We start from the raw sequence: 19,882 nt of genomic DNA on the forward strand, positions 1-19,882 counted from the left end.
AGTGATTATTTTTCCAAAGCTATGCTGTTAATAGATAACAGAGCTAGGATTCAGGGCCTGTGTGTACCTCTTTAAGAATATTATCATTGTCTTCATTCTGTAAAAGATGGGACAGGTGCTCAAAACCTGTGCCTTTAACCACTGCTATTTTTCTAGTGACAAGAAGGATCTTTGCTGAGTATTCTTTTGGAAAAATCTATCAGTCATTGAATGTGCCTTCAAAGTAAAAAAAAAAATTATGTTGAAGTTCCACCTTTCAATGATTTTGCTGAGTTACACTTTTTCAAAAAAAAAAGGGGGGGGGGTTTCTATGTGGCCAGCAGCTCTTTACCATGACAATGTTTAATCTTTAAGAAGATAATGCATATGAAATCAGCTAATTAGAGAAACCAGCTACTTTTAAGACATGTCATAAAGAAACAAAAGCTGGTTTTTTTCCCAAAAAAGAATTTTTATGTAAGAAAGAATTCAATGTTGCTTGCCATTCCTATACTACATAAGAAAAATGTCAAATGATCTTGGTTCTTGGAAGTGGTGTTGCTACTGTTAAAGTTGTAAGCAAAAGCAGCCATTATTTTGGCAGTCTGGTAACATTAAGCAAGTTGAACATAATATGGACATGTCAGACAACACATAAGGAAGGGTAAAGGGAGGGAGGGAATATATACAAGGCAGTGGCGTGAAGTTTGATTAGTATTGGTGTAGGTATTCTTAAAGAGAACACTGAGGACAAATGAGATCCAAGTCAAGCAGCAAGTGACCTTTAAATAATATTTTCATGTGTCTAGGGACTTTATCTTCTCAAACTAATACTGACCTAGATTTCTTCTACATTCTGGATACAAATATGGGGAAAACAACCTAAATATATGTTTGTCAGCTTCAGTGTTTGTTGTTTGTTTTTAATCTGCCTCTTACACTAGAATAAGTCAGTGCTTAGATGTTATCCACTGTATCCCCAGCTCATATAAATCCAGAGGGATTCCAAATAACAAATATAGAAAAAGGGAAATTGAAAATCATCAAGCATCATGATAATCATTGCTGCAGAAGAGATCCACTGGTAGAGAGCAAAGTTAATGGGCAAGTATGTAGAGAGAGATATGACTTACATAATTCTCTCTTCTAAGGTATTTTTAACCACAAAAAGAAAGATAGCAAATTGACAGTTGCAGAATCTTAACTTCAACTAAGCAAAGCAGATCACCCTCACCAAAACATACAAACATTGACTCATCAAGGACGCAACACTGCTTTTGTGGTATTCTTCCAAGAAAAGGTCTCAGTTCATCAGACAACCCCAAACTGAGAGACATTGAACAAAATAACTAGTCAATATTTGAAAACATCAAAGTTGTGAAAAATCACTAAAGGTCTCTTACAGATAAAAGGAGACTAAAGAGAAATATGCTATATGGAGTCCCTGATGAGTTTTGAATAGGAAAGGATCTTAAATTTGAGTGATGTCTTTAGGTAAGATTACTAAGTGTTGTTTAGATTTTAAGGTAAAATTATTATATGTTAATTTGCTGGCTTTTAAAATTATGATTATATAAAATATTAATAAGGGAGACTGAATAAGGAATAAATGGAAGCTCTGTGTACTACTTTTGCAACATTTCTGTAAGTCTGAAATGAGTTCAAGTTAAAAAATAAAAGTCTCATTTCTTTAAAAAAAAAAGGGGGGGTGGGGAGGAGGCAGAGAAGGTAGGGCTCTAAACTGGAAAATTACTGAAACAGAACCCAAGCCTGGGAACTATTTTTAACCTGTAGTCCCAGAGTGAAGATTAGAATCAGAGTTAAGAGACAAGACTAAAGGAAGATAAAGTAGTTATTTACAGTGAGTCTTCAGATCCCTAGAAATAGTAAAGTAGCTGGTGTGGAGGTAGCTCACACATTTTATCTTATGTGATAGGTGTTTTGCCTGCATGTTTTTCTGTGCAACACATGGTGTGCTGTTCCCAATGAGGCCAGAAGAGGGCATCACAGGCAGCAGTGAGTAGCCATATACATGCTGGGAATTGAACTCGGGTTGTTGGGAAGAACAGCCAATGTTCTTAACCACTAAGCCGTCTCTCTAGCCTCAGTGACTCAGACTTTAATCTCAGCTCTTAGGAGGCTGATGGAGGATCGCTGTAAGGCCAGTCCCATCTACATAGTGAGTTCCAGGTTTGTTTGTTTAAACTGACTTAAGAGTTGAAGGATAGCACTGATAAATAAATCAGGAGTATTGAGTATTGGATGGCCTTACAAATGTTAGAGCTAACCTAAAGGCAGAGCTATTATAACTCTAGAATTTAAAAGACACAAACGCCACTTGTGTAGGCTAGATTTTTCTGTCCAAATGGGTTCCATATATTCAAAACTGTTCTTCCTTAATACACAGTTAGCTTAATTCTTCCATAGGTATTCATTTGAAGTACAAAATACTCTATGGTGTGTGAAAGCCCAAGACTTTTAACATAAGCCTGGAAGATTTGCTGCCACTCAGTTCTTTGATAAGGTTTATGATATGTTTTATCATTTACTAGGTATGGCATTAAATCAAAAGTTGTCTCCCTCCACCTTTGGCAGTACTAGAGATGAAAACCAGGATATCATGAATGCTAAGCAAGCATTCTGCCACTGTGCTATATTTCTAAGCCAATAAAAATATTTTAATACTGTATTGCATTTATTTATTATGTGTATACTCAAGTGTCTAGGTCAGAAGATAATATATGAGAGTTGTGAATTCCAGGCATTGAGGTCCTCAGGCTTGGCAGCAGTCACCCTTACCACTAGAGATTTTACCAGCCTCCAAGCAAAATACTATTTTGACCTCCATCCTTTAGTATATGTCGCCTACCCCTTTTGTTCTTCCCTTGTAGGAAGAGCATATTTACTTACTATTTTTCTTCAAAGATTGTTAACGTACATACATCTTGGGATGGAAAAATTAATTGTATAAGAAAGACATAGCTATAAATGAGAATAAGACAATTATTTGAGAAATAAGAATCCAACCAGGGTAAAGGTTGTGTCTGTGGGTTTATTAAGGCAGATTCATTCTGAGTCATTTCCACGAAGCTGTAACTAAATCAAGTATAATAACTTCCTCAGCACTGTAGAGTGCTGTATAAATGTGCTTTTATCACTGGTACAATGCAAGACTGGGAAAAATACATAGTCTAGGCTTGCTTCTTGCTTTTATATATAGGAAAAGTTTTAGATAATATCAAAAGATAATTTGAAAGGCTACAGAGATGATTCGATTCTTAAGAGCACTTGTTTTTCTAAAGGACTTAGGTCCAATTCCCAGCACCCACATGGCGGCTAATAATTGTCTGTAATTCCAGTTCCAGGTTATCTGATGCTGTCTTCTGGCCTCCACAAGCATCAGACACACACATCTTCCTTAGTTGCCCTTCATCTTATTTTCAATCAGGGTTTCTCACTGAAACTGTAGCACACTGATAAGCTATGCTTACTGGCCAGAGATCTACCTATCTATGCCTCCCAGCACTGAGATTACTGACACACAGCTGTTTTTACATGGGTGTTGACATCTCAGTGCCTATCTGATAGTTTTGACAGAATTTATATGCTTATACATGCTACATAACTACTTTGAAATGTGTAGTTAGTAACCTATTTTTGAACGCCTTGCAAATCTGAATGGATTTTCTACCTGAATTCTCCAAAGAAATCAAGACTTTATATTTTAATGCCAAATAATAAAATTAAAAAGAGAAGCAGCTTTAGAAAATACAACTTTTGCCGGGCAGTGGTGGTGCATGCCTTTAATCCCAGCACTGGGAAGACAGAGGCAGGCAGATCTCTGTGAGTGCAAGGCCAGCCTGGTCTATAGAGTGAGTTCCAGGAAAGGTTCCAAAGCTACACAGAGAAACCCTGTCTCAAAAAAAAAACAAAAGAAAATAGAACTTTTAACACTGACCTTTGTTAAATGAAACCCCATTTATCCAAGTACACACATGATTTTTAACAAAATCAGAAAAAAAATCTTCTAAATATTATATCTTCATCTGTAAAATGATACCCCATTGCATTAGGTAAAAAGCAGTTAAATTATACAAGGCTTGCTGAGCTGTACATTGCCTCTACATCTGGAATCAGTTGAAGCAAAATATGGTGTGATTATATATTGATTCAAAGGTGTGATTATATATTGATTCAAAGGTTTGCTGTTTTTTTGCTTTTTGACTGAGAAGACAAGGCCTCTTTGGGCTTCTTACACTGTCTTTAAGATAGATAATAAAGCACAGATTAGTGTACCTAAAGAGTGGAGCTTTTTTAAATGCAACCTCTGATTTCTAGTCCCTATATTGAGCTCAGACTTCATTGTTTTTCTCACAAGCGACTGTTTAAAAGAGTTGGCATTTCCAGAATGTATTAAAGAGATGACCACACATAGATTTGGAGTTTTTTTCAGACTAGAACTCCTTTATGAGAGGTAACTGAAGAAAGCATTCCCAGTACATCCGAGTGCTAGTAGGATGTCAGAGTTACCTATAGGCACAAAGCTAATAGCTAAAATGAACATGTAGAATGTTGATGATGGCGCTGATGAGTAAGAGGAGAGTAGAAGTGATTATTCTGTTCTGAGCACCATGTCAGATTCTTTCCATGTATCAAGCTGAATTTCTCCTACTGATGCCATGTTTTCCACAGTATCCCATCACTTTTCTGAGGAGTAAGAGCCAGAAGAAGAGTGACATATATTAAAATCACCCTCTGGGCTAGGCATAATAGTATACTGTGGAGATGGAGACAAAAGGATCAGGAGTTTGGGGCCAACCTTGGTTACATGCAACCCTATCAAAAGGAGGGGCACCCTCTTTTGCACTTTCTTTTGAGGCAAAAAGAACAGCCAGAACAGAAGATAGGGAGTAAATTCTGTACAGTTCTCACAAGTAGCGTAAAACAGCCAACCAGAAAGCTCAGAACCTAAATGTTATTAAGACTCATGGCCCATATCACCTCTTTTATCTAATTTTGGTACTTTTCTTCTATCTGGATTTTCAGAAAATATCTACTGATAATTTTTAAATCTAAATTACTTTATTTTATAGGTTTATCTTAAAACACAACTGTAGCTGGGTGGCAGTGGTGCACGCCTTTAATCCCAGCACTTGGGATTAGAGGCAGAGGCAGGCGGATCTCTGTGAGTTTCAGGGCAGCCTGATCTACAAGTGAGATCCAGGACAGTCACCAAAACTACACAAAGAAATCCTGTCTCCAAAAAAAAAAAAACACAATTGTAACCAAAAAGTGATATAAGCATGTATATCTGTTGAGAGTAACATGATTTTCCTCTAATTGTTCTATTTCTAATGCTTTGTTACATAGTAGCCTTTTCTATACTACTGTTTTGAATAAATGCTAGCAATATTAATCTACATCTTCATTCTCAGTCTTGCTTCCTGTTTCGTATAATCCAGAAGGAATATCCTATTTTTATTTATAAATATTAATTTTAGATTGTGATATTATAAGTATATACAATGGAAATGTTCTATCTAAATTTGGACTATGCATAAATTATACAGTTGAGTTAGTAGCTTTTATTTTTATTTGGAAAAAAAAAAAAACGAGGAAATGGAGAAACCAAAGACAGTGTTAGGGGGAGTGGTCATATGGTAACCATAGTTGCTGATAAGCTTGTTTGCAATCTCGTCTTTATGTAGGTGGTTGCCTATCACTATTGCCAAGCAGATAATGCCTACACCTGCCTGGTACCAGAATTTGTCCACAATGTTGCTGCCCTGCTCTGCCGCTCACCTCAGCTGACAGCTTACCGGGAGCAGCTTCTTCGGGAGCCTCACTTGCAAAGCATGCTAAGCCTCCGGTCCTGTGTTCAAGACCCCATGGCCTCCTTCCGGAGGGGAGTCCTAGAGCCTCTGGAGAACCTCCACAAAGGTATAGATGAGGTCTTAAGGAGCCCTGGTTACATGGGTCATGATATAGAAATAATTATGTTTATTACATTGCCAAAACTAAATGTCCCATAGCTGATGTCTACAGAATATAGTTTATAAAAGACTGCTTGTGTTGAGTGTGATGGTACACACATGTAGTCCCAACACTTGGAAGAGGCTGGGGTAAGTGGTCTTCTTGAGTCCAGGAAGTCAAGCCCAACCTAGGCAATATAATAAGACCCTATTTTGAAAGAACAAGTTCCTGTAGAAACTGATACTTCTTTGTTCCTTTGTAAAAATTCTCATTTTGATTTCTAAATTTCAGTTTTCTTATAATAAACGTAGTAGAGCTTCTAATCCTTTCTGTGGAATTAGAATAAATCAGTAAAATTGTAGCTCCTGCTCACTGTTACAGGATTTCTGTGCTTAGAAACTCTATACTATAGAACGTTGTATAGTTGGAAAATATCTGCAGTATATTTATTGCCCTGTCCATGCAAATAAAGCATCCTGTGGTTGTACACTTGAGTATTTATACTAGAAATCACTTAACTATTCACTTTGAAAGATGCTTAAAAGGGTGTATAAACATTTTGTGGTACATAAATTGTATCAGAAAAGCTAATTTTTTAAATGAAAATGTAATTAATGGGCTCTATCTTCCTCTCATACTCATGCCTTTCCTCCCTTTTCCTCCACAGCCCTGGTCTCCATTAAAGCCTCAGTACGGTCTCCTCCTTAAGCCAGTGCATACTTCCTAAACCTCTCTCTGCTATACACTTTTTTTTACCTTTTTTAATTTTTTTTTTTTTTTTGGTGTGGGGAAGTGGGTTGGTGTGTGGGGAGGGTTGCATATATAGTACCTGCACATGAATATACACATCCACATGTACAGAGGCCAGAGGATGAGGGTGGGTCTCTTCCTCTATAGCTTTCTATGGGAGGCCAGCTCCCGAACCTTTCCCAGGGTTCATATGAGAAGGGAGGAAGTCTGTAGCATGAATCTTAAAAGTTCTTATTAATAAAAATCAAACCCGGGGCCAGTTATTGGGGTGAATGCTGGTAGATCAGATGCAGAACAAGCCACAGCTATCTCACCTTGCCAATTCCTCAGCTGGTCCTGTTTCCTCAGACTGGAAGCCTCTGAGTCCTCCCTCATCCAGAATGAATCTCAGCTGAACTGTGTTGCTCCAAAGCCTGAAAGCTTAACCAGCCAAATGCTTCTAGTTTCTGGTCCTCACACCTTATATATCTTTCTGCCTTCTACCATCACTCCCTGGGATTAAAGGCTTGCTTTCTGGGATTAAAGGCGTGAGTCACCATGCTTGGCTGTATTCTTGAACACATGAATTTCTGCCTAGATCTGCCTCCCAAGTGCTGGGATTAAAGGCGTGTGCTACCACTGCCTATCCTCTATGTTTAATATTGTGGCTGCTCTGTCTCTGACCCCAGATAAGTTTATTAGCATGCACAAAATTTGTAGAGACTCTGTGGGGCTCTACAGCTCCCCCTTCTTAATATTTAAAGGGCCCCTCAAACCCCTCAGATAGACTGTGCCTGCCTTAGGTGATCTTCTTCACTAATCAGCCTTACCCATCATGGACATACACTTTCTGTCAAGCGTACTCTATCTTAGGTTGGCAGCTAGCAAAAAGGATTTACCTATCTCTGACTACCAGCCTCTGGCAGGGAAAAGTACAGAGCTTAACTCAGCTCTGACTCAGATCCCTACTAAGAGCTTGCAACTAGCTGGAACAACCATAGCAATCCCTATGGCTGCCACATACCCCCAGTAAAGGAGTAGAGGATAACCAAGATGGAATGTCCTTTTGGAATGGATCTAAGATGTCTCGAGCCGGGCGGTGGTGGCGCACGCCTTTAATCCCAGCACTCGGGAGGCAGAGGCAGGTGGATCTCTGTGAGTTCGAGGCCAGCCTGGGCTACCAAGTGAGTTCCAGGAAAGGCGCAAAGCTACGCAGAGAAACCCTGTCTCGAAAAACAAAAACAAAAAAAAAAAAAAAAAAAAAAAAAAGATGTCTCTAACAGCCTTAGCTGCACCAAGCCCTTTTTTAAATCAATAAACTCTTGATGCCAATGCATCAAATAAATCAATAAACTTCTGGTGCAGCTGCATCAAACCTAAAGACTTCCTTAGCTTCACCAAACCATGGTTCATTAAAATCAACAAGTTAACATAATTCTAGCATGAATATTACTATCCATATTTACAGTGCTTACAAACTTACATCCAAAAGCAAACTCTGTAGGACTGCTTATACTTTACAAACTTTAGCAAACATCTAAAAGAGATCTCTTAACAGAATTATTTACATTTACTTACAACAAGACAGAGGGTACATGAATTGTGAGTCACCATAGTTAAAATTGTAGGTGAACGCAAAACTGTTAAATTTCTGAGGTTTGCAAAAACTCAAAAAAAGTCGGTTCTAGTAACAATCTTAAAGTTCCACTAAAAGTTTGAAATTAGAGCCTAACTCGCCAGCAGCTCTGAAGTCTTTGTATCTGGTTCCCTTGGCCCTGAGATTCAGCAAGCACTGCTGCCAGGGGGCTGTAACACTTGGGGCGGTGCCAAGCCACCTTCCCCAATGGGCCCTCCCAGCCATCCTGGAGCCAGTTACAGCACACCACCATGATGGAAGTGTGCCTGGTAGGCCAATCGCTGGCCAGAGAGACAGTCCCTTTACCCAAATTTGTTTCAGCTCCTGAATGCAACAATTCAACTCAGTTCAAACAAGCATTGCTGAAACTTCACTCTCAATTACAGCAGCATTTTATGGCAATCTTTCCCAAGGAACCTTGTCTTGAGGAAAAGGTGGTTGCCAAGGTAACTGAGCTGCTACACAGCTCTTTGGAAAGCTGTCTGCTCTGTTAGTAGGAATCAGGAACTGTCTCGTAAAGGAGCCACACATTGATTTGCCACTAGCAACCAGAAGCTGTATGGCTCTGGCTCTGGCTCCATTTACATTCCAGCTTTCACAGTCTCAGTCCTTGAATACCAAATATCGACAAAATCTTCCAAACTCCTTCTCAGCAGTCTGGAGGGCCCTCTTAGTCTCCTGCTTTCCCCAGACTGCAGGATGAAACATCAGTGGATCAAGAACACTATTCAGCTGCTCTCACTCCAGCTCCTGTGGAGGAGCATCAGCAGTTACAGTATCATCAGAGCTGACATTCCTGTGTTCTACACACTGCACCAAGTACTCAGGCAGTCATTGAGCTTCATTTTCATCTTGTGAAAAAACAAAAACATGCCCTTGACCCCATATTAAAACATGGTTGGGGCCCTTCCATAATCCTGAGCAAGGATCTTTCCATTTCACCTGAGCAAAAGTCGCTCCGTGCCATCATGCCAAAAATCTATCCACAGCAGATTGCTCATGGACATCCACATTCAAAAAATTCAGAATGAAAAGAGCATTATGTGGTGACTGAGGGTACAATTCCCCCCTCTTAACTTTTAGAAGCTGCATCTTGAGACTCCCATGGGCTCTCTCCACTTGTCTTGTCCTTGAGGATTATAAGGAATACCTGTTTTATGCTCAATTTGCCATTGGGAACAGAATTACTGAAATGCTTTACTACTATATCCAGAACCATTATCAGTTTTAATAATTTTTGGTATCCCCATATAAGGAGAAACATTTCATGACACCAGTAAGGAGTGCCTGCATCCCCCTTTCAAGAGTCAAAACTGTATAGATGGAAGAACTGAGATCTAATCCAGCACTACCTGGGGCTTCTCTATAGAGGTCCTGAATATATTTCTTTTCTGGGAGACAGCCTGCAGAATTACCCCAGAGATCTGCTTTGCCCCGGCCTGGGGCTGGCCCCTCCATCCATTTCCCTGAAACAGATTCCTGTGTATCTGTCCTTGATAGTTATCTATTAGCTCAGTGTGTCCCTCTTTTACATCTCAGGCACAACCCAGCTTCCTTATTTGCCCTTAAGCTTTTTCCCTTTCAGAACACTCCCTTTCAGGTCCCATCTGGCCACACCCAAAACAGCTTCTCAGTGGTCTGACAGCTTTCCCTTGCCTGAAGCCATAATTTCTTTGCTGGTAAAGAATATCTTTGACTGTTTTTCCCTGTAATGCCTCAGTCATGACTATCCCCTGGTGTTATGAAGACCCTATATCCAAACAAAGTTCAATATAGTCAGAGATGTTTCCTTGCTTTCTAAAAGATCTCAAAGCAGCTTGACAAGCAGTATTAGCATTTTCATAGGTGAGCTGTTTAACAAGCAAAAGTCCAGCTTCTGAATCTCCAATTAACCTGCCTGCTGTTTGCATTAGCCTAGAAACAAAATCCTGACACAATTCATCAGACCCTTGCCTTACCTTTGATATATCCTCAATTTGTCTTTCAGATGGTAGAAGCTTATTCCAGGCCTTTTTGGCAGCTGCATTAACCTGAGCATACACTGCCACATCAAAATTTAACTGTTGACCTGTCTCCCAATGAGGGCCTTCTCCAGCAAGCATATCAAAAGTAATGGGAATCTGCCGGACCCTTTTATTTCAGCTGTGGCCTGACATTGCTCCACAAACTCGCTTTTCCACAAGTAATCTCCACCTGACAGACAAGCTCTGGCCATTTGTTTCCAGTCCCAGGAGGCAAGGCCTCTAAAGGAAGGCTTTCTAACAAAGCTTGTGTAAACATGGCTGTCAGGCCATCTTGGTTGCATGCAGTTTTTTATTCCTTAAGTTGTTTAAAAGGAATCAGAACATGCACTCGCACATTATTACCCTGGGTGTCCTGCTGCTCAGTTATGGGGAACATTTGAAACCCTTGCCCCTTCTCCCCTCTGCCAGCTGCTTCTCTAACACTTCTTTGAAGAGGAGACACAGGACTAGCATCGAGCATTTGCCATGTTCTGGGAGGTTTTTGCGCCAGGGCAATCATGAGCAACTTTCCCATTCTGATAGATGACCCCCCAGGTGAGTCTAATTCCGCCCCTACAGAAGAGAGATGAGTACCCTTCTGAGGAGAGACCTGAAGAGCCTCCAGTTTTTGAGAAAGAGAAATTAAGTCCCTCAAGCCCTTCAGTTCCTCCCTTGTCTCATCCCAAGACTTTTGTTCCTTAAACTCAGCTTTATGGCCAAGAGGGAACTGACACTGATTGAATGATTTTGTAAAAGCATTCCCATCTAGCAGCAGCTATAGCAGAGCGGAGGGTTTTGTCTCACCCATGCTCGCCTCAGGGAAAATTTCCCCCTGGCACTCAGGACTCAGATCTAAACTGTCCTGAATTAGTGACCACAGGCCAAAAGCTTCCACTGGAATCTTTTCTGGCCCATGTTCCTCATAATATTGTTGCATTTTGACTCAGATTCTCCCCTAGGAGTCTGCATCCAGAGTCTCTTAGTCAGAAAACCAAGGACACAGTTCCTATACAAACTCCAAGAACCTCTATACTTGTTGCTCTTCTACCTTAACTCCCCTAGTTTTCAAATTCTCTACAAGTGAATATTCAAACACCTGCTTACTGCCTCATATCGGCTTTTCTTTCTCAAACTGCTAAGTCTGCAGTGGCTGCCTGTTCCTGGATGCTGTTTTCTGTGCACCAGGTCCAGCACTAGGGAAATTCTACTCTTGCCCTAAATTCCTTCCTATTAAGCCGACACAGTATCTGTATACCTAACACTGTATTTTTACCTAATTTCATAGGTGTCATCAGATCTGGAAACAGGTTCCTTTACCTAGTAAGCCACCTCACCAGCCTCCCTCCATTCATAATGTTTTTATCAGCACTGGAAGCCAAACAGAAAACATAATGATTAGATATCTCAGTTGTGCTACTCAACACATTATTATATACATGTAAAAATCTTAAAATTTAACATGAATTTTGTTTTGTTGTGTTGTGTTTTGGTTTTCAAGACAGGGTTTCTTTGTGTAGCCTTGGCTGTCCTGAAACTAGCTCTGTAGACCATGCGGGCTTTGACCTCACAGAGCTCTGCCAGCCTCTGCTTCCCAAGTGCTGGGATTAAAGGCGTGTGCCACCACTGCCCTGTTTAACATGAACATTTAATGAGTATTTACTATATGCCAGATAAGCTTCATGATGTACAAATATTAGTTGTTTCTGCACTTACCTCTTTGACTAAATTGTATGCAATTGAATTTAAAACTTACCCGTGTTCAACTTTTATCATTCATATTATTTTAACTTTGAACATGGTAGATATTTCAGGAAATAAATTTTGAATAGAGGCATAAAAGGGGAAACTGCTCATATTCATGTTTTTGTTTTATTTTGTTGAGACATGGTCTCTATATAGTCCTTGATGTCCTGGAGCTCACTGTGTAGACCAGGTTGACCTCAAACTCACAGAGAACTGTCTGCCTCTGCTCCTCACCCCCCCCCCCATGTCCCACTCCCACCCCTGTGCTGGGATTGAAGGCATGCACCACCAAGCCTGGCACTGCTTGGGTATTTTAAAAGGTCAATGATACAAAGGGCTGTGCCTTATAGGTGTTCAAAAAGAATATAAAGATGTTTGCTGAGTCTGCTTCAAATTCTCAACCATAATAAAAACAGTTTATAATTGTACTATAAGATACATATACTCATTTATCTCTTTATAACCAGCTTTAGATATCCCTACTAATATAATTCTGAGTGAGTTCAATTGCTTCAACTTAATTCTGTTAGTTTCTACTCACCCTTAAAGTCATAAACAGCAATTGTAAAAACAATTTACAAAACATTAAAAATTGTATGGTTAACCAAAAAGAAAAAAGAAAATAATAGAAAAAATTAGATAATTCATATTTAAAAATTAGTTGTGAAATATAAATAGAGTAAGTACTTAAAATGTAGAAACTGTCAGACTGAATAAAGAACAAGATCTTGATCCATATGTTGTCTACATAATTACTCAGATTCGACACAATTGAAAATGAAAAGATAGAAAAATAGTGGGTATAACATAAACTGTAAGAAATCTAGAGTAGTTTATTAATATCGGAATAGACTTCTAGACAAGGAGTGTTAATAAAGATAATTAAGCCGGGCAGTGGTGGCGCATACCTTTAATCCCAGCACTTGGGAGGCAGAGCCAGGTGGATCTCTGTGAGTTCGAGGCCAGCCTGGGCTACCAAGTGAGTTCCAGGAGAGGCGCAAAGCTACACAGAGAAACCCTGTCTCGAAAAAAAAAAAAAAAAAAAAAAGATAATTAATAGACATGAAAGCCATTCATCAGGAGATATAATATAATAATTCTAAATTCTGTACCTAGTATCACGATTTCATAAATCCAAAACTGATCAAAGAGTTTAATAAGCAATGCCCTATTACAGATGCAGATTTTAATGACTCAGTAACTATTTAAACAAGTAGGGGGAAAAAATTAAAGATACAGAAGATTTGGACCAACTTACTCTGATTGATATTTAAAGAATATTACCCAATAAATGCAGAATATGTATTTTCTTCAAGAAAACATAAACTGTACTCTGAACAAGTCTCAAAAATTCTAAAAGTTGTCTGAGTATAGTGGTGCATGCCAAGAATCCCAGCACTTAGGACACTGATGTGGGAGGACTGTGAATTCAAGGCTAGGTTAGAGTACATAAAACAAACAAAAATCAAAGTTATGATATCAGTCTAGGGAGCTACTTTAGTCTAACATGTTATAAGGACCTAAGTTTCATATCCAATACCTATTTTAAAACAAAAACAGGAATATAGGTACACCTTGTAATCCCAGTGCTGGGAAGAAGGAGACAGCTGGGTCACTAGGGCTCACTAGACAGTCATTCTAGCCTATTTGGCAAGTCCCTGGCCATTAAGAGAGCCTGTCTCAAAAGAAAGACAACACATAGGGAACAGCACCTAGGTTGTCCACTGGCCTGCATATGTGGGTGTGCACACCCCAAAAAGTTAAAATATTGCAACAGTGTTCTCAAACAATGGAATTAAATTAGAAATCAGTGAGATAAAGCCCCTAAATATTTATAAGTTAATCTACTTCTAAATAATCTATGGGTCAAAGAACAGGTCATACAAAGAATGTGTAATATTTTAAAGTGAGTAATATAAAATCACTTATGTAAGTTTCTTACTTAAACTAGAAAAATACAAGGAAAATAAACAGTATAAAGAGGGAAGTAATCAAAAAACAGAAACAACTGCAGTAGAAAGTAGATGTGAAATTGGATAAGCAAGCCTCAGCCACTGTTCAAGAAACAGTATCAGAAATGAAGGGCTGATACACTAAAATTCATAAAATATTTTTTTAAAAGAAACCATTATAAACAACTTCACAACAGTAAAATTCATCAAATTCACTAAAATGCCCTGGTTGTTCTTAAAACAAACACACAACTTACCAGTTGGTAACTCTAAAAGAAATCGAAAACCTACATAGCATTATATCAGTTAGATTTAATGATAATTTAAAAGAGAAAAAATCTATTATGAAAACTATAGATTCAGCCCTGGCATGATTCCATCCTGTGTGTCTGTTCTGCGGAGCAGTGGGCAGTTCCCTCTGTCCGACTTCTCTCCAGTGCGCGCCTCCACCTCATGGAAGACTCGATGGACATGGACATGAGCCCTCTCAGGCCTCAGAACTACCTTTTCGGACATTGAACCTACTTTGAAAAATGGTTGTGAACTAAAAGCTGACAAGGATTATCACTTTAAGGTGGATAATGATGAGAATGAGCACCAGTTATCACTAAGAACGGTTAGTTTAGGGGCAAGGGCAAAAGACGAATTGCACATCGTAGAGGCAGAAGCAATGAACTATGAAGGCAGTCCAATTAAAGTAAAACTGGCAACTTTGAAAATGTCTGTACAACCAACAGTTTCTCTTGGGGGCTTTGAAATTACACCACCTGTGGTCTTAAGGTTGAACTGTGGTTCAGGGCCTGTGCACATCAGTGGACAGCACCTAGTAGCTGTAGAGGAAGATGCAGTGTCAGAAGATGAAGATGTGGAGGATGTAAAACTTTTAAGTATGTCTGGAAAACGATCTGCTCCTGGAGGTGGTAACAAGGTTCTGCAGAAAAAAGTAAAACTTGACGAGGATGATGAGGATGACGACGAAGATGATGAAGATGATAAAGATGATGATGATGATGATGATTTTGATGATGAGGAAGCTGAAGAAAAAGTTCCAGTGAAGAAATCTGTACGAGATACCCCAGCCAAAAATGCACAAAAATCAAACCAAAATGGAAAAGACTTAAAACCATCAACACCAAGATCAAAGGGTCAAGAGTCTTTCAAAAAACAGGAAAAGACTCCTAAAACACCAAAAGGACCTAGTTCTGTAGAAGACATTAAGGCAAAAATGCAAGCAAGTATAGAAAAAGGTGGTTCTCTTCCCAAAGTGGAAGCCAAGTTCATTAATTATGTGAAGAATTGCTTCCGGACGACTGACCAGGAGGCTATTCAAGATCTCTGGCAGTGGAGGAAGTCTCTTTAAGAAAATGGTTTAAACAGTTTGAAATAATTCCGTCTTACTTAATTTCTGTAACAGTTGATATATCTGGCTGTCCTTTTTATAATGCAAAGTGAGAACTTTCCCTACTGTGTTTGATAAATGTTGTCCAGGTTCCATTGCCAAGAATGTGTTGTCTAAAATGCCTGTTTAGTTTTCAAGGATGGAACTCCACCCTTTACTTGGTTTTAAGTATGTATGGAATGTTATGATAGGACATAGTAATAGTGGTGGTCAGATGTGGAAATGGTAGGGAGACAAATATACATGTGAAATAAACTCAGTATTTTTAAAAAAAGAAAACTATAGATTCAAATGATTTTAATGATTATAGTCAACAGTTTGAGAAAAAAATATCGGTCTGATACAGATGTTTTTCAGAAAAACAGAACTTGTCACAGTTTATTTTTATCAGACAAGTATAACATTGACATCAAAATGTCAACCATAAAGATCTTTAAAAAATAAAAAAAAAAGAAGAAATAGATTATAGGCTGGGTGGTGGTGGTGCACGCCTTTTATCCCAGCACTTGGGAGACAGAGCCAGGTGGATCTCTGTGAGTTCGAGGCCAGCCTGGGCTACCAAGTGAGTTCCAGGAGAGGCGCAAAGCTACACAGAGAAACCCTGTCTCGAAAAAAACAAAAAAAAAAAAGAAATAGATTATAGGCCATAATTCCTCATGGCCATTGTAACAGAATCCTAGAAGAAGAAAAAAGCTAATAGCAAAGTTAGTTTCTGCTTGTCCAGGAATGCAGTGTTAGTTAACACTTGGAAGTTAATCACTGTGATTTATCATATTAACAATAAAAGATCATCCATATAATCATCCTAATAAGTACATAAACCCAGATGTCCATCAGCATAGTGGATAAGCAGGCTGTATATTTGTTCAATAGAATTATTCTTAGTAATAAAAAGAAACAAATACTACACTCAACAATGTTAGTCTCAGAAACTTTATATTGATCAAAAGAAACAAATGTATGTGTAGCCTGTGGTGGTAGAAATCAGAACAATGGTTAGTTGCCCATTAAGCACTGACAGGAAGGGAACCTAAAGGAATTTTCTTGAATGGCAGAAACATTCTTTAATTTGATGAGGGTTTTAGTTGTATGAGTATATAGTTGAAATGGCCTCCATTTACTATATATCCATTTTATTCTCAGAGGTAGCTAGAGTTTTCCTCCCAGGAAAGTTTTATGGAAAATAACTTTTCAATTTGTAGTCAGAATTTAGATTTCAAATAATACACTTTTAGTTTAAAAAAATAGAATATTTTCCAAAATTTTTAAAGATTCCAAAAGTGTGAAGTTCCTTAGTAGGCATTTGCTTTAGCCACCAATATGAAATGAAAGCAGAAGGTAGCATCATAACTGAGGAAAGATAACTCTGATGAAGAAAAATGCTCTGTGGTTCTTTATTAGTAACTCCTGAGGGATGTACTAGTATAGAAGCACTTTAAGATTCAGTTGTGACTTCAGCTGTAGCTGCTGCCTCTTCTCTTGCAATGTCTGTGATCATTACTTATCCCAGGCAGCTACGTACAGTTTTAGAATGGGACTGCTAGGGAAGACTCCAAAGATTTAGTGAGGCTGTATGTAATCAGAGGTAATGAGGAATACCCAGGGAATGTTATTTACATGGTTTAAAACAAAAGTCAGAGAGCTTGGGAAACCTTTCCAGGAACTGTCAACTAGAACAATGACTCATAAGGGGCAAACAATTTTAAGTCTTCAATTAGTCCATGAAAAATAAGAAAATGAGACTGTCTAGAATTTGAATGGGGATAGGTAATGGATTTTAAAAGTATATAAAAGTTGATATCTTTATTTTTAATTAAAATATTTTTCTATGACAACATTCTGATAATAAATAGTAGTTACAGGCTGTAGACATGGCTCTTTAATTTAGACATTAAAGGTGAGGCTCACAACCAAAAAATAAATAGTAGTTGCATTTTAAATGTTCATAGTAGCCAGGTGGCCACATCTTTAATCACAGCACTTGGGAGGCAGAGGCAGATGGATCTCAGGGAATTCGAGGTTAGCCTGGTCTGCAAATCGAGTTCTAGGACAGCCAGGAATGTTAGACAGAGAAACCCTGTCTTGAAAAACCAGAAAGAAAAAGTGTTCATATGTGGCAAAATATGAAGTAGCAATTTTTGTTTGTCCTCATTTTTTAATTTTAATTTTAAAAATTCTTTTAATATTCTGTAAAAGCTTGAAAATGAATATAAAGAAACATTCTTATAAGACTAGTTTCATTTAACAAGCAGTCTAAAGATCATTAGAATCTTTTGAGGGTGTAGCTGGCAAACCACATTAGACAAAGGAAAAGAAATTGGCAGTATCTTTCATTGTTTTATAATGTCCATAACATTAGGAAATTCTTTGTATTAAAAAAAGAAATATGATAATGACTTAAATAAACTTATTTGTCAGCATCTCCTAAACCTACATTCCTAGGTAACTTTTAAGTAACACTTCCCAAGAGGAGAAGGAAAATCTTAAACAAGTAAACCTCACAGGGATTTAAAAAAATATCATTATCCTGATTAAGGAAGAAATGTTTCCCTTTTCAAAAGTACTAGAGATCAAATCCAGTAGCTTCTATATGGTAGACAAATATACTGTCAAACTATGTAGCCAGCCCCATGTTAGTTCCCACTTTAGAAAAGAGAAATACTCTGTGTTTTAGTCATATAATGAATAATGTACTCTACTGGAACTTTATGCAAATGAAATTTAATTTTATAAGCAAATTAATTTTTTATCATTCATTAAAATATCCAGGGCCAATGAGATGGCTCCTCAGTGGGCAAAAGCACTTACCTCCAAGCTTGCCAACCTGAGTTCAACCTCTGGGGACCCACATGATAGAAGGAGAGAATTGACTCCATACACACACACACATATATCACAAATGTAATTTTTAAAAATGTTAATCCATATGACACTGTAGAATGAAAATACGGGCCGGGCGGTGGTGGCACATGCCTTTAATCCCAGCACTCCGGAGGCAGAGGCAGGCGGATCTTTGTGAGTTCGAGGCCAGCCTGGTCTACAGAGCGAGATCCAGGAAAGGCACAAAGCTACACAGAGAAACCCTGCCTTGAAAAACAAAAAAAAAAAAAAAAAAAGAAGAAGAAGAAGAAAAAGAAAATACGGTACAAATTCTTGTTATTTACACTTAAGTGTTTGGGATGTTTTTCAGAAAGATACTTTCTATGGATGCATGACCCATTCTTCCATCCTCTCTTCCCAGAACACATTCACATATAGTTCTGTATACCACCTCAGTCTTTAAGGAATTCACAAAAGAATGTATGATATTATTATATTTAAGCTATGCTAGAAACAACCTCAATCTATTTAATTTTATATGTGTGAGAAAACAGTGGATTTCCACATGCAAATCTTCATAACTCCAACTTTAAGACTCTCACAATGAAAATATTGTATTCCTGAAATTATAATACACATGCTCATAAGCCTGGCAATGGTGGTGCACACCCTTAATCTCAGCACTCGGGAAGTAGAGGCAGAAGGATCTCTGAGTTCCAGGCCACCCTGGTCTACAGAGTTAATTCCAGGATAGCCAAAGCTATTATACAGAGAAACTTGTCTCAAAAACATACAAACAAAAGCATGTGCTCATGTATATGTGGCCTGATGAAAAACAGTTAATTCACCAAATCAATGACTGCATGTCTTTATAATAAGTTATACACCCTGAGTATCCAACGCCTCATGAGAGGTCTTTCCTAATACATTTTTTTCCAGACTGATAATGTGATCGAAGACACAATGAGAACTTACCTATCCACTTGGTAATTGTGAAGTAATTTGTTTCTTTCTATCTCAGAGAGAAAAATCCCAGATGAAGATTTCATCATTTTAATTGATGGATTAAATGAAGCAGAATTTCACAAACCGGATTATGGGGATACAATTGTATCATTTCTGAGTAAAATGATTGGAAATTTTCCTTCTTGGCTCAAACTAATTGTAACAGTTAGGACCAGTTTACAGGTATGTGTTTGTTTGCTTCTGAACCATAAATTATCTCCCTCCTAGGGAGCTTAAACTGAAAAAGTTCCAGTTCCCAGTTCTCTTAGCTCTGCTTAAGTTTAAGAGACATGATCTATAAAAAAACATTCTCTCCTTATGTGACTCTCAAGTTCCTATTCCCATTTCTCTGGAAAAGGCTTCATAAATGTTTCTCAGAATAGCCCTAAAGGGCTGGGTGTGTAATCCAAGCATGAGGGAAGCAGAAGAAAGAGGGTCCTGAGTTCTAGATCGGTTTTAAAGGAGGAAAGAAAATAGCATGAGAAGAAAGTCTATTCCTTAGTGGTACAAAATGTCTCACTCTTTGAACTCCATTTCACATTTTTAATCATTTAAAATTATGCAAAATCTAGTTCAGACTTTCTGCTTCTTCCCTCACTTCTACTTGAGTTCATTTTTGGGTTTTTTTTTTTGGGGGGGGGTA

General features: G+C 38.3%; 1 protein-coding gene and 1 pseudogene across 24 annotated transcripts in view; both read left to right on the forward strand.

The window, feature by feature from the left end:
- The window catches only part of Tanc2 (tetratricopeptide repeat, ankyrin repeat and coiled-coil containing 2), a 338,567-nt gene that overhangs the window by 247,090 nt on the left and 71,595 nt on the right, over positions 1-19,882 (forward strand). For all 24 annotated transcript variants that reach the window (XM_076577705.1, XM_076577713.1, XM_076577710.1 and 21 more), the window contains 2 exons: positions 5,688-5,919; positions 19,256-19,422. In XM_076577705.1, coding sequence (XP_076433820.1) covers positions 5,688-5,919; positions 19,256-19,422 — 399 coding nt within the window. The remainder of the gene's footprint in view (positions 1-5,687; positions 5,920-19,255; positions 19,423-19,882) is intronic.
- Positions 14,454-15,474, forward strand: LOC102907980 (nucleophosmin pseudogene; annotated as a pseudogene).

Source organism: Peromyscus maniculatus, chromosome 8, assembly GCF_049852395.1.
Source record: "Peromyscus maniculatus bairdii isolate BWxNUB_F1_BW_parent chromosome 8, HU_Pman_BW_mat_3.1, whole genome shotgun sequence".
NCBI classification, from domain to species: domain Eukaryota; kingdom Metazoa; phylum Chordata; class Mammalia; order Rodentia; family Cricetidae; genus Peromyscus; species Peromyscus maniculatus.